The sequence below is a fragment of the Homalodisca vitripennis genome, chromosome X, assembly GCF_021130785.1.
Source record: "Homalodisca vitripennis isolate AUS2020 chromosome X, UT_GWSS_2.1, whole genome shotgun sequence".
NCBI lineage: Eukaryota > Metazoa > Arthropoda > Insecta > Hemiptera > Cicadellidae > Homalodisca > Homalodisca vitripennis.
In genome coordinates, this window is record NC_060215.1 from 89729328 (window position 1) to 89744852 (window position 15525).

Below are 15525 nucleotides of genomic sequence, written 5' to 3' on the forward strand. Positions count from 1 at the left end.
TACATTTTACTATAAAACAAGATAAATATTTCAAAATAATCACAACACTACCACACGATACAGAATAACAACGAGATATGTAGTAGACGCGAGCGCTCACGCGCACTCATGACAACTGAAAAATCAGCAATACACGCCACGGATATGTTTAGTTATGAATCTGTAGGAGACGCAGAACTGAGAGCAGGTGGTCGTACTGGAGTGAAGGTTTTTTATAAATATTTCCTTGGCAATTATGATAAGCATGGAGCGTGCACGGCATTTTGAAGGCCTTTTGTGAACCAAAAACCTCTCCAAGAGACATAATCTATAATATCGGATATAATTGCATTCTGATATATCCGTCTATGGCGTGGGAAGGGTTAAATTGAAACATGCAAATAGGCAAACTTACTTATTCTCAGCTGAAAATTCTCAATCTGACATACAATCGTACTTCATATCCTACATACATTACATTCTATTTTTTAAGCACAGGTTCCCCCAGTTATTTGTCTGAGCATTTCTGTTACATGTCCAGTATAAGTTTCAGAGATAGGCCCACTCGTCAGAGTGCAACTACACTTCTCATTCCTCATCATTGTAAAACTATCTACAGTAAATCTTTCACAGTCACCACATCTCGATTATGGAACTCACTATCCGAAAGGACTAAAGTAATTGATAAAAACACGGATTGACACAGAGGACAATACAGTCCTAACTTCATCTAAGAAATAGACTATTTTCATTTCATTTTTGTATACTGTTTCGACCATATAATAGCACACCTACGATAGCAAATTTGTGAAGATTTCTTTCAACTGTTTTCAGATATGTTGTTTTTATTCACAGACATATATTGCAATACATGGTTTTTACAGCATAAAACAAACATTTTTATTATATTATAAAAGAACTTAAAATTTCCCAACAGAAAGAAAAAATAACAATGCATTGTCTTATTGTTGAAAAATTGTGACTTTTGTGTTCCGTATCACCCACCAAAAGTTAATTTTAACATAAATCGATATAGCCAAATACATCTATAAGTAGAAAATTGTAAAACATTTTATACAAATAAAAATGCTATAACGAAAATTTACAAAAATTGTAGAATGTCAACAAATGCAAGACATTTCTATTGGTCAATAAAAATAAAGTTGTACACATTATCCCCAACAAAGTATTACAGATGTACATTTTACTGTAATGAGTAGTATATTTGTTGCACCTTATACTAAAAAAATGTACAAATAAAGTTTTAAAATCTATAAATTTACTGATAAAAACGCTATAAAACACTTAATAATGTTTTAGAAAAAGTATACAGACAATACATCTAATAATATCTTAGAGCTAAAAATTTAAGGTTTTGATTGATGTACAACACTTCACGAATACTTTTATTTTATCTATATCCGTATTGAAATACTGAACTAATGTATCAACATTGTGGTCAGCACAAACTAAATATTAACTTTTAAATGTTATTAAAATTCTCCACCAAAGTTTTATTTATTTAATGTACCTCTTTTTGATGGTTTGATTCATTAGAACACACAGAAACAAATTTATTGGGATTAATATTTGAATTGATGGTTTCATATGTGATAACAACAAAAACAACTCATCAACAAAATTTTAGTTGATGACCAACAGACTAATTTCTACTTGATGGTCAGTAGAAGGGTTAAAGACGACAAATCATATAAATAATACCCTTTCTCCCAATACAAATTGTTTAGATTGAGATCATTAAAGTATGACTATTATGTCATAAAATTATGAGGCAATGTGATACTTTAAAATAAATAAAGTTCTTATTTGGATGAGTACCAAATCAGTACAACAAATCAAAATTTGTATACATCTAAAATAATAATAGACCAACGAAGTTTCCAAATTTATATAGCTAAAGAGGCCTCCATTTATACATGAGGTTTATCCAATTTTCACATTTAACCCATTTGCTAATGCAAAAAGTATAATAAGGGTTAATGAATGCGGAAACCTTTTGAAGCATTTGGGTAAGTGTTGCAAAACGGCTCCTACTGGGGCCGTCCGTACCATGCAGAGAAGTCTGCCGGCCCTAACTGCTGGCCAAATCAAATGTGTTAAAATGAAAAATTATAATTTGGAATGAGGTGTTATTAAAATCACACCATACACAACAATCCTAGATGCACAACTCCAAAGGGATAGAACTGTTTCTGACACAACCCTTTTAGTACCATTGGTTTTGGATTTTTCATGCCTTATAGACCGTCCAGTAATAGCTTATGAAAAACTGTTATAGCTTATGAAGAGAATAGTATATTAAACAATAATGGCAATATAAAACATTGTGTAACATTTTTTTATAAACTGGAGAACAACACACATATTTTACTGTGGACAGAAAAAACAGTTTTTCCACAAACCCCATAAAAACTTATTTTATCTTTCGAATGGGAAGGTCCTGTCTTACCTAATGTCACTTTACCTTAAAATACAATTTAATGTATTAAAACTAAAAAAAAACACTATAAATATATGCATACCAATATTTCAGCATCCTTCTAATCTCTACAAGTTTTTATACTATGAACAATATTAAATGTGCCATATAGAACACATAAACTATTCAATGTTTGTAGATATTTTGCAAGAAGCTACAATCACACTACTTGAGTGAAAATAACCCTTATTCACCATGAGGTTATTTGGGAAATAAAATTCATAAGTAAATATGGTTGTTACTACTGGAAACAGCATTTAGAATTCATTCATAATGCATCAACTAAAAGAATCAAACTCACAAATATTTGCAAAGATAACATATTTCAGAAACCAGTTTCAGTAAAATTTAATTCGGCAAAAGTTGAGTATATTTGACCTAAGTATTACAGATGATAATTTTCATAGTAGACGCCTGTTTGTTTTCATAATTACATCATATAGGAGCAGAAGAACTCCAATTTACAATGATGAGCGCATTTGGGTTCAAGATTTTTAACATAGTTTAAATTTAAGCGTAAATTTGTAGCCCCCGACTATCAACCATTCTTTCTGTCTGCTGTTATTTGTGTCCTGCCATTCTGCAAAGTATAGTTCTGGTGGTCACAAGTGCAGTCAGTGTTTTATAATCATATTCACGTTGTGATAAGTGAAATAACTAATAACTGCAGCGATAATTTAGAAAATTTTAAAATAAGTGAGTTAAAAGTTTGTTTTTATTTTTCAGCAAATCTGTATTATTGTCATTAAATTTGTATTTTAATGAATTGTTATCCTGTATTGATTTATTTATAATTTTTACAGTGAATTCCAAATACACTTAGAAAACATTTCATTATTGTTTTTCTTATTTTCTTACATATTTTGACATTTATACATTTCGAAAAAAATCTTCAAAAATATATACCACACAAAAAGATCATGTTATATCAAAGTTATGTTTTATCAATAAATTTGTCATATTTCTTATATACTCAATTAGAACTAAAAAAAATTTAAGTGCTTTTTTAGGCCAAAAGTATAATTTTTATTGATAATACTGTACATTCCTTTTAAGGATACATAAAAACAATATAAGAAAAATATAATAGTAACTTAACTCTGCATTTACATAATAATTCTATCTTTTATTTAAGTGTCTATATGACTAAGTAATATTTAGGTAATAAACAGTATGTTTTCTGAATTGAAAAATGCTTCTGATCCACCAAATCAGTTAGCACGATTGTCAGTTGAGTTAATGCATTTAAATTGTTCTGCTTGCATTTTTGGAAATAACATAAAGCTTCTGATACATCTTATGAAAGCTCTTAAAAGTGAGAATTTGTATTAAATAATATTATGTAATTGTCTGTTTATTCGCTACACTTAAAAAAGAAGGATTTTCAAAGTTATTTTTTTAAACTCCATAAAAGGTATAATTGAATCAGAAATATCAGAATTGGTAAAGTTTCAAACCCACCAGATACAGGTGATAAACCTAACTAAACTTACTGATGACAGTTTTTTGTACATTGATAAACAAATAAAAAAATATAGTTTACTTTTTGCAACTGCATGAAACTATATTGGTTACCTTTTTCCTACAGCACATAATTGTAATTAATTCTGTTAATTTGAACATGGTTCAGTTCCAATTAGTTTAGATTAGCAGAACACCACTGCACAATCAACTTTGGGTTTTAAACGTTAAAATGAAACCCCACTTATTCTAAATAAGTTAGAAAACAAGATCAGCGAGTTCTCCCAAGCCTTCAGAAATGAAAATGGAAGGGAATAATCCAATCAGTCTATAGACACAAAAATTGTATAAAGGCCGAACAGAAAATATCTGAAGATCCATTTGCTACTTGTTTCAAGAAAAGCATTGTGTAAAGAAAAATTGTCATTATAAATCTTTTAAAAAGAAATTATGGCTTACATGAGCTACAGCCATAGCATGAAGTTCAGCAACAGCACGCAGACGATTGACCCACTCTTGGCGTGCCCGGGCGTCCTGCGCTCGTAGCTTGAACATTTCCCCAGAAGATGAATTAACGGTGAATGTGTTGGAGTCCTCGTCACTAGGAGATATCACAGCTGACTCCAAATGTACCCAGCCTCTTGGAGTCTGCCGGCTCTCGCTTTCGCTCTACAAAAAAAAAATGTTATTCCACTTTGTATGTGCTATTAAGAACTGCACTTCATTTATATTTTACATTTCTTTTATAAATACTGTATTCATAAATTTCAAGTCTTATAGTAATCACTTTAAATGATAATAAAAGAAAACTACACACATATATCAAAACTCTCGACTAATAATTTCCAGTATTTTTCTAGGTCTGAAGCCAAACCAAAATATTATATTAAACTTTCAAAAATTCAATAATTAACCGAATAGCAGCCATTGGTTTTTTCACTTAACTATTTTAAATTTGAGGAGAGCTTGTAATAAGTTGAAATTTTGTATATATCTTTATAACCTAAAGTCATAATTACAGAACAAATTAAATTTTTAAAGGCTTTATTTTCAAACTGGTGGCTTCCTAAAATCTTTGAGGACACATATTTAAAAAAAATGACATAAAATATAATAACCACAGTAATTACACTTTAATTAAGACGATCCAAGTTTAAGAAAATCTGCTGATAAACAAATGAGATAACGTGCTTTTAAAAAACCGAGTACTAAACATTATAACTGTCATATATTAACTGTCATCATGTGACAGCACTGTTTGTGAGCCACAACAATCGGCTTTCAATGTTACCTGCTCTCATCAGCTGATTATAACGTTAAATTATTGAACTGTGATCATAATATCTTTTCTTTCCTATTGCAGTATTTAGGTTTTTTTTTATTAAAACATAAGAAAATTAAAATATTTTATAATCCATAAAAACAATAACTTTATTTATACGTATGTACATAAAACGAATCTTCATGTGGATGCGTGGAGGTTTAGCACTGGTGTCAAAACATCACATTTTCACCTCTGATATGACTGGTTTTTATATTTATGACTGGTAAATATTCTTATTTTTATCACAAGGAAAATTTTAGGTCTCACAGAAATGAGAAGCCATCCAGGAATGATGCTTTTACTGTGCATATCACTGTACATGAAGGCCAGTCACAGCTTTGTAGTTTTGGATATATTCTTTTTATACCAGAAGTAAGTGAAATTTGTACTAGTACAATATTAGTGTATGCAATTTTAAAAATATATAACTAATTATCACTAAAATAAAACTATCAAAAATATGACATGATATCAATAAGTTGTTAATTATCTAAACACAAACTTGAGTTCCAAGTTTACATGCTTGAATAACTTTACTTTCACAAGCTGCCATAAAAATTGGAAGCAAAATCGTTGAATATGTATGAAAACCTAATGTTTAAAAGATATCCACAATAGTAAAAAAAATAACTGAAATGGAGGTTTTAAATCAAATTATAAAGTACTGTATGGTTCAAAAACTGTTATGTTGTACTAAGGAAAATATAATTATATTTTATAAGTAGTAACCTAGATATAGCAGTTTGAGAAATCAAAATAGCAGTAATTACTGTTATCTGAACTGATAAGAGATAAGAAACTAGTCTCTTAATTTATTTTTTATGTTTATGACTATCAAAATGACTTTGATGTGATTTTTAAACAAATCATGGACTCTTATTTTTCAAACACCCAGTAAAGAAAATATTGAAAAATGTCCTTTGACGTATTGTACATGATCAATTTTGTAAAAAAATTTTGTAAATCAAACACTTAGATAAAACCATTTGTATGTTAAAAATACTTTACAAGTAGTTTAAAGCATACTATTGATATGAATGGTTTTTGTTCATCTTTTGTTTTACTGTGTTTTGAATGACATCATTTTCACTCCTTCCAACCACTTTTGATAGCATTTATACTTGGGAAATTATAACCTATAAAGTTTCTAGTCCTTTAAAAATATATAAAATATTTATTTTTACTTAATGTACTATGAGGTTGTAATGTAGGTCTGACTAGCACTGACAAGGTTATTATCCACTTTTACTTGTGTTGTTAATATTCTTCATGTCCTGTTTGAGTATTATCATGTATAAAAATATTGTAGAGGCTTGGCTATCACTATTTCAGGGTTTTATAGATTAAATCTCACCTTAAATAAGTACAATATCAGAATAATAAAATTAATTTGTACCTTTGTTCAATTTCAAAATAGTCTATAATCTATTTGAACGTTTTAAACATCTTACAATTACAATTTAACTTAAATTTATTTCAAAGAACTATATCACTAGTTTGATAAAAACTATACTTTTGACATTTCATTTTAGAAATTTACATCAAAAATATATTTCTTTTTCTGTCTCAAAGACTGGGTCACTATAACGCGATTGACATGCACCACAGATGTTATTACAAGTAGTAAAACAACACACATCCTTTTTTAAGTTTTGTGGCAAATTTACCATTGAAGTTACATTTTTTATTGAAATATTCTTTTCACTTATTGCAATTAGAAAGAAACAAAATTTTTAATAGTTTTGATAAGGTTAACGGCTTTCCTGGAGAGTAATAAAGTTATGTTTGACAAACAGTTTGGCTTTGTCAAGGGAGGCTCAACTGTGAAGGCAATGTTTGCTCTCTTGGATAAAGTTGTTAAAGCTCTTGATGAAGGACAGTTTTCTACTGGTATCTTTTTTGATTTGAGAAAAGCATTTGACATGGTTTCGCATGAACTTCTTTTGCAAAAGCTTGACAGAGTGGGTGTGCGTGGCTTGGCAAATCAATGGCTGTCATCTTTCTTGAGTCAGCGTAGACAAGTTGTGGAAATTCCATACGTTGACGTAAATACTAGGAAAAGATGCTTTTCTGACGAGCAGATTGTCAAGACGGGTGTGCCACAGGGCTCCATACTTGGACCCTTCCTCTTTATTTTGTATGTGAATGACCTCAGCAGTTGTGTTTCGAGGGGCTTGTTGTGTTTGTTTGCTGACGACACATCACTTGTAATTGATGAGTCTTGTCGTTTCAATATGGAGATAAATACGTTTGTTCAGTGTAATTCAATAGTCCAGTGGTTTCAGAGTAATGGTTTGGCCGTGAATACTGATAAAACTACATTGCTAGATTTTTCAATTTCATCAAGACGCAATGACTCTTTGAGTGTTTGGGTTGGCGATACAGAGGTTTGTTCTGAGCAAATGGTCAAGTTTTTAGGCCTAATTGTCGATAGGAATCTTAGCTTCTCCTTTCATGTAAATCATGTCGCACGTAAAGTCTGTGCTGGTATTTTTGTTCTTCGTAGACTTTCATCTTTCACGGGCACCGATGTGCTTCTAACTTCATATTTTGCATTAGTTTATCCCTACCTTTCATACGCTGTTGAAATTTGGGGTTTTGAAAATTGCAGAACAAACCATGTCTTTCTTTTGCAGAAGAAAGCGGTGAGAGCTATTGCTGGCATCCGTCAATCAGAATCCTGCAAATCACACTTTAAGAACTTCAATCTGCTTACTTTTCCAAGTATATATATTTACCACACATTGGTCTTTTTTAAGCAAAACCAGGGCATTTTCGAGTCACTAATTCCGCAGTCCGGACACTGTCTCAGAAATAGCAACAAATTAAATATTCCCCCCCATGCAACCTCTTTTTTCAAACATCACTGTTTTTATAATGCCGTAATTTTTTATAATTCTCTTCCTGTGGACCTAAAGAATGTGAATGATATAATGGTCTTTAAGAGATCACTGAAGGCTTTTTTAATAGAAAAATGTTTCTACACCCTCAGTGAATTTATTGGAAATAAATAGTCTGTATGATGTAAAATTAATTAGTTTTAATAATTGATTAATTATAATATATAAATATTAATAATTGATTAATAATAATTTTATAGATACAAAACTGTACATGTGGTTTTTTTTTAATATTTATGACGCAATCCAATGCATGTTACATGTCTGATGGAAATAAAGGATATTTGATTTGATTTGATTTGATTTGATTTGATTTAATATCTGTTTTTTAAAGAGGATACAATTCACAGATATTTATACTTAATATAAATGAAAATATGATTATCCTTCTATTACATACACATTATATGTCACCAGAAATGCATGATGTAAGAATACTAAGGGTGTGCTCGTGTGCTGGACAAAAACTGGTGTGCATGACGTCAATCAGTTAGTTATAACATAATGACTCTTCTTTTTACAACACTCTGCTTCCAATAATTGTAATATTTTATACTATTTTAATTACACTGAATTTTGTTTTAGACGTTCAGGTTCTTATAAAATTAGTCTCATACTGTGAAGTAAGTAAGCAAAACTAAAACATTAAATCTATAATAATGTAAATCACTCAATCTTCATACTGTACAATTTATACTACACAATTGTTTAACATTAACATGTTCATCATGTTAATTTTCTTTGTATTGTTGTTAACTAATGATTCATGCTTAAATTTTCACCATATATTATTACTAAAAACCTATTATTATTATTACTTCATTACCTAGTGAATGAAATCATTTTAACTCATTAATTTAATTTAATCAAATAAAAGCATTTAAAACATAACTTTTAATGAGTTTAGTATTATTTATAGAATAGTTCATAACCTCAGTACCTATGTTTAAAGCATTTGCACTATTTGTACAGTCTCAGTTATTATGTGTTAACGTTATAAATGAACGAGGAAAAATTTTCTGTAATTTTGATAACTAATAAATTTTTCAACACCTTCACTACGGCTTTACACATAGTGATCTTAAGTAGTCACACTACAGCATGTGCACTATGGCGGCCGCCATAGTCAACATGTTAAACTACTGTACAATAGCTGTCTCGCTATATACATGTAGTTAACACCTTTACTGCTGGTCTATACTCAATGAGACCCAATAGTCTCCCACTGTGCTCTGCCATCTGTCACATTAAATATGTTAAATGAATGTTCCTCTTTACAAATAACAGATTATATTTTTTAAACAGAATACGTGAAGTAGAGTACTTCTGAAAATAAATATGTACTACAATAAAATATGATTTAAAAGTAGCATCTTACCAAACAGATACATTTTTATATTAATACTAGTTCCGTTGTATGAAGAAAAAACAAACTATTTTTGTGTAGTAAGTTGCTTTTATCGTGCCCCATAAACAGTAAAGGGTCTGTCACAATTCCTGGCTTTCTCTAAAAGTACAAAACCCATCTATATAAAAACTAGATACATTAATTTATTCTTTAAATATTGATAGGCTTATTGCACTAACATTTCTTGATGCTACTACACATATAGGGCAAAGCAAATAAAAAGTAGTTGTAGCTAATGCTGAACTATTTTTAAGTTATAACTAGATTTCACTAATTTTAAATTTGCTGCAGCTCAGTCAACAATTTTTCTGACTGGGGTGAGAGTATTTATTTTCAACCTCTTCTCTAGTACTAGTAAATGTATATATCTTGAATATAATTTGACATACTTTATTCTGGATGACCATAAACTTCCTAAACTAATAAAAATATAAAATAAATTTCTGAAATTTCTGATAATTTTGTTTCAATCTACTCAATTTATTCTTAGTGTGCTTAAGATAATTTTAAACACAAGGGATTTTACTTAATAAAGGCACATTTAACTTACCAAATAGTAATTGAGAATGCCAGTTTTGGGATCCAATATGAACCACCTGAACTGCCAGCCTTTCATAACATTGGTATATTTGTAGAGCTGGCCTTCATACAATTGACACATCATTTCAGTGGACATACTGTCCGACCTGCAAAAACTTTAATTTGTACATTCCTAAAAATTCAACCACAACAAAATCAAAGCTACTACACAATCTGATTCTCTGTGTACATTTTGTACAATAGCAGTACAAGAACTGATTTTCATGTTTTGCAGGAATATACGTATTAGATAAATATTGAGTCAATCAAATTCCATTTAATGAAAATTCCATATGAGTGTATGTGTGATACGTGCATGCTGCTTAATGTCATGCATATATTAGGATTTCGATATAGAGTCATCCCAGCCTTATAGCCTATGTGGTTTGAATCATAACTTAAATATAATTTGAGTTTTATTTAAATAAGAATTTTCATAAGATATAAAAGAATGTTGAATAAAAGAATTACTGTAACCATCTTCTGATTCAAGGTGTCTAGTGTATTATAAACCTTTATTTCTGTACCTTCTTATTTTCTGTTTGTTTAATACATTTTTTTTATCCATTAGGACTGATAATCTTTTATTACATCATTAAAGTCATTTTCCTCCTGATTTTAATTTTTCAGCTGTTTAATATATAAGCGTTTTCACTGTAGAGAAATACTATGTAACATATACTAATGAAAATAATGTTGATATCATCATGAAAATTAGACATCCAAGTTTGATATTTTATTTGAGATTTAAAAAAGCCTCAAGAAAAAATTAATCTTAAAATTCTTATTGCACCATTTGTTTTCCCACTGTGGAATGGTTGGGAGCCAACAATAAATCATATTGTTACCAGTAACAATAAATCATTTTACACAAAAAGATTGAAAGTAAAATTTGAAATTGTATATGTCATGAATACAAATACTGAACACAAATGAACATAAAATCTTATTTTAAAAATATAATTCAGCCTTAGGTATTAAAATGCACTTGTAATACTTAAACAAAACAGTATGAAATTAACAGTTCATTTATATATAAAAAAACTATTGTACGATTCAGACTTTATATAATAAAAAACTACAGAACATTAAACCTAAATAAAAAAATCATTTTTTTATAATTAAATCTTAGTTATTTATAAACTCAAAATGCACTCATTGTTACACTTATAGAACAATAAAAAACTGTTAACATTTTTACGACTCAGAATTTCAAATATTTAGTAGGAGTGAAGAGGACTAGTTAGTGTGAACCTTATATGTTGATCTTTTCTGTAGCCTATATGTGAGTTTCGTGTTATAAAAGAATTATCTTCAAAAAGTTTAATTAAACAAGATGCATCCTTTAACTCATTCACTGCTGTAAAAATCATAATTGACAACAAAAATGGCTAAATTTGAAAATGAAAGATAATTTACCCAAATGACTCTTATATGACCAATGAAGTCAAGTTTGGTTGGAAAAATCTTTTTTAAAGCCTTTTGTGTTGAGCGACATGGCAGCACGGCTCCGTGCCACTGGCGGGAAAGGGAACCATGCCGCCCACACTGAACGTGTTAAATAACTTCAAATGTGACATTTAATAGATTATACAATTATTTGTAGAAACGTCCATAAAACCGAATGCTGACGATGCGAAACCAGACATTACGAGTGAAAAGTTTAGGCTATCTACTTTGTATGGTGTACTAAGATAAGACTTGTGGCCTAGCGATTTAGAATATTAAATCATTTTAACATAACCTTCACATTTTTTCTAAATCTACACTATTAAGACATTAATTATATTTTAATTGACTCTCCTACTAACTTGTGACACAATTTGAGTTCCTCTAGGTTCACTCTGTAATGGCAAGCAATAGCCTACAATTTGAGTCACTGTGTCATCTCCACTTCAGTGACGTATTTAAGTTAAGCATCTAACAGGGCTTTAACCTCTACATATATGATATTTACGTGTTTCCAATGTACTAAACTATCCCATATACATAAGACATCTCCAATAAACCTCATCACTTGACTTTAGCAACTTATACATTAGTTGCATAGTTAGCATCTGCCATGTTTATTACCAAGTATCATACCAAAAGGAATTTTTGTTTTGTATTATACTACATAAATAAAAAATTTATATGCTAAACTAGTTGAAAATTAATTAATTTGCAAAAGGGAATTACCAGTTCATGAATATAAAAAACTTATTATATTCATGAAGTTCAACTTTTTATTTTTGCTTTTCTGCTAAGACTTATCTCATAAATTTACATTTACCTTTAAATAAACATTTTGCCCCTTTGGTACTTTTTTATATACATTGGTATATAATATAGGCCTATACATTTTACACAGTACTTCATACTTTCTTGCTGGATAATAATATCTGCATCTTTTGGCTAATTTTGTTTTTCCAGAAAAAATTAGTACACGACCAGGGACTTCAAACTTTGTGGTTTTGTACTGAAATTGCTCAAAAACCACTAAAAATGGTGTTTTCAGTGTAATTTTTTGTGAGTAAATATTTTCTCTGTTTAATAATCAAATTTTACACAATTTGGCCTATATACATATAATTAAATGTGCCTTAGCCTAGAGCATAGGGATGTTTCCATAATGAGAATTTTCCTATATTCGATATTGATAACTTCACAAACTTTAATATCAATACAATATTATCATAACAAAAAATCTATATCAACAATATTTAATGATATTTGGTAATTATCATATTAACCGCCGGGGCGGAAAAAATACGAGTTTGGCGTTCTTAACTTATTGGAATCGTCCTATATAAAAAAAAGTATAAGGTTTGATGGGGTGGAAATGAGAAATAACGAAGTTCTAGAAAATAAAAAATTAAATAACTTTCCAGTAATATCTCCATGTTCTACATCCACGTCTAGCGTCACGTGACCTTTTGTGGCCAATGATTGAACCTCGTGATGACGTCATCGGTTGCGCCGCCATCTTTGCAAACGTAAATGAGAAATTACAGAAATGAGCAGAATTTTGATCAAAATTAATAATGTTTTTCTTAATTTCGAGAAAAAAATTAATTACGAGTGCCTCCGGCCATCAGCGCGGGCTTCGGCTGCCCCGCGCTGATGTCAATAAAAGAAAAACATCCCTCGAGATAGTACCTATCAGTAAAATATAAAATTCTAGAGGGGCTGATCAATAATATAAATTGAAATGTAATGCAAAGGCAATTATGTAAAGTTTAAAAACTAAATGAATCATGAAAAACTCAAATATATAGATGGATATTAACAGAGAACACTTACCATTAGTGTGTTGGCGGATATAGCTAAACAGCAGCAACAAAAAAGTGGTCTATCACAACGAAACGACACAGTCTCCCGGTTTAAAAACACCACTCGACCGCACGACGAACAAATACACTCATTTTTAAAAATGCCCTGTTCTATTAAAAAAGAGATAATTTCGTTTCGGTTAAAACGTAAGCTCTTTACGTGCCCTACGAAACACTCCGACACACACAATTCACTAGGGTTGGTTGAACTAGTGGATGGTTGATTCATCATTGTAAACTCACTCACTCAATCCGACCTACTGAACACGATATCTTGTGTAGAACTGACCTATGCCCCGGACAACTCAGATAACAGGTATGCTATCAGGCTGCTATCAGTCTTGGCCGCAGATAATATTCAAGTAAACAGATTATCCAGACACAGCACACAAACTGAACATTAAAACATTAGAAACTTTACCACTTATCAATATACCCCCTAAAATCATGTTATTTGTCATTTGCACCCCCTAGTACTATATATATTTTTTGTTCAGGAGGGTGAGCAGAATACGTTGGTAACGTCAAATTCGTGATTTGCCGCCCCGGCGTTTAATCTTACTGGTACCTGATATTTTTACTAACACAAGATATAAACATGATTAAACAACTCATTATAGCCTAGGCATTAATTAGATTTGGTGTCATAGCGATCATAAAAACACACCACAGAAAAGTAGATAGTAAAATTTACATTACTACCAACATGAGTCTAGTGCGAGATATTTCTCTAAAATGTATATGCAAGAACAAGACAGCTTTTTGCATGTGTTATTCAGTAAATACATTGCATTATAGATTTGGCTAATAATAGAAAAAATGCCATGAATATAAGAGTTTAAACTGAATGTTTGTAATAATAAAATATTGAATGCCAAGATATATAGAAAAATATTTTGATATCTCAATTATATTGCAATTCCAATATGTATAATATTGGAAATATTTATACAAAAATATGAATAGTCATTAATATTGATAACATCGTAACATCTCTACTAACGCATATTGTAGGCTACATTTTATAACAGTTTAGAGAACCCCTTGAAAATTAATGAAAATGGGCATAGCCTACCAGTATAGAAATTACTATATGGCGAGTTACAGGGTTAAGCCTATAGCCTAGTCTCAGAAAACTAAGTTAAACAGTGGAACTCATTTTGTAATATACACTTACATATTTAGATATGATGAGTGAGAGTTTAAAACATGGTGAGGGTCACATATATCCAAACCACATTGTTTTCTCTTGCTCTTCTTTTTTCTCCGACGTATCATATTCTTCATTCTTTGAACATATCTTTAAGCTTATCTTCAACATTATCTGCTGTGAATTATACTCTATTTGTCCTTTTTAAACATTTTCACCAAATATAGGTTAGCTGATAATGAGTCTGTATGAACAGATATTTATTGTATATTTTTACATTTCAATTCACTGATATGTAAGTAGCCTAGTTAAAACAACTATTGGTCATATATTCAATGTACAGGTTCATTCAAAACCTATAAGTTATTTAAAATTGAATAGCACGAAAACGATTACAAGAAATAACTAGGGAAATGTTTATCACAGATAAATTAATAATACTAGTGCTAGGTCGATAAATCAGTTTCCGTCATTAATTTTACACACAAAGTGTCATGAAGTTACCACAATATATTGCTTCACTATTTCCAAGAACAGTATTAGAATTACTAATAATTGTATCACTCATAGCTGACAGTCACACTCAATCGAGAAGTACTACACTGCACAAAAATCATTATTATTCGATACGTAGGTTATCTACACTTCATATTGGTAGACAAGATTATAAAATTAATGTTGTTACATCACGCCACGCTCATTGAAACTACTAAACCAAAAAATAAGCAATGATACAAAAAGCAATACATAGAAGAATAAAAGATATATGCTAATTCTTCCCATTTTGGAAGACAAATTAGTATTTGATCCAACCACGATATACATATGTATATATATATATATATTTATATATTCAAATTATGGATGATTGATTAGGTGTATTCAATTATTGTAAATTCACACACGCCATGTA

General features: G+C 30.1%; 1 protein-coding gene across 2 annotated transcripts in view; it reads right to left on the reverse strand.

Moving 5' to 3' along the window:
* LOC124369329 (oxysterol-binding protein-related protein 11) overlaps positions 1–15307 on the reverse strand; it is a 37067-nt gene extending 21760 nt beyond the window's left edge. The window contains exons 1-3 of one of the 2 annotated variants that reach the window (XM_046827288.1): positions 14640–15307; positions 10123–10258; positions 4400–4609 (exon numbers count right to left, since the gene is read on the reverse strand). In XM_046827288.1, coding sequence (XP_046683244.1) covers positions 4400–4609; positions 10123–10258; positions 14640–14749 — 456 coding nt within the window. In that variant the 5' untranslated portion in view covers positions 14750–15307. Of the gene's footprint in view, positions 1–4399; positions 4610–10122; positions 10268–14639 lie in introns of both variants that reach the window. The other variant, XM_046827287.1, reaches the window with a different exon arrangement.
* Positions 15308–15525: the final 218 nt, after the last annotated feature.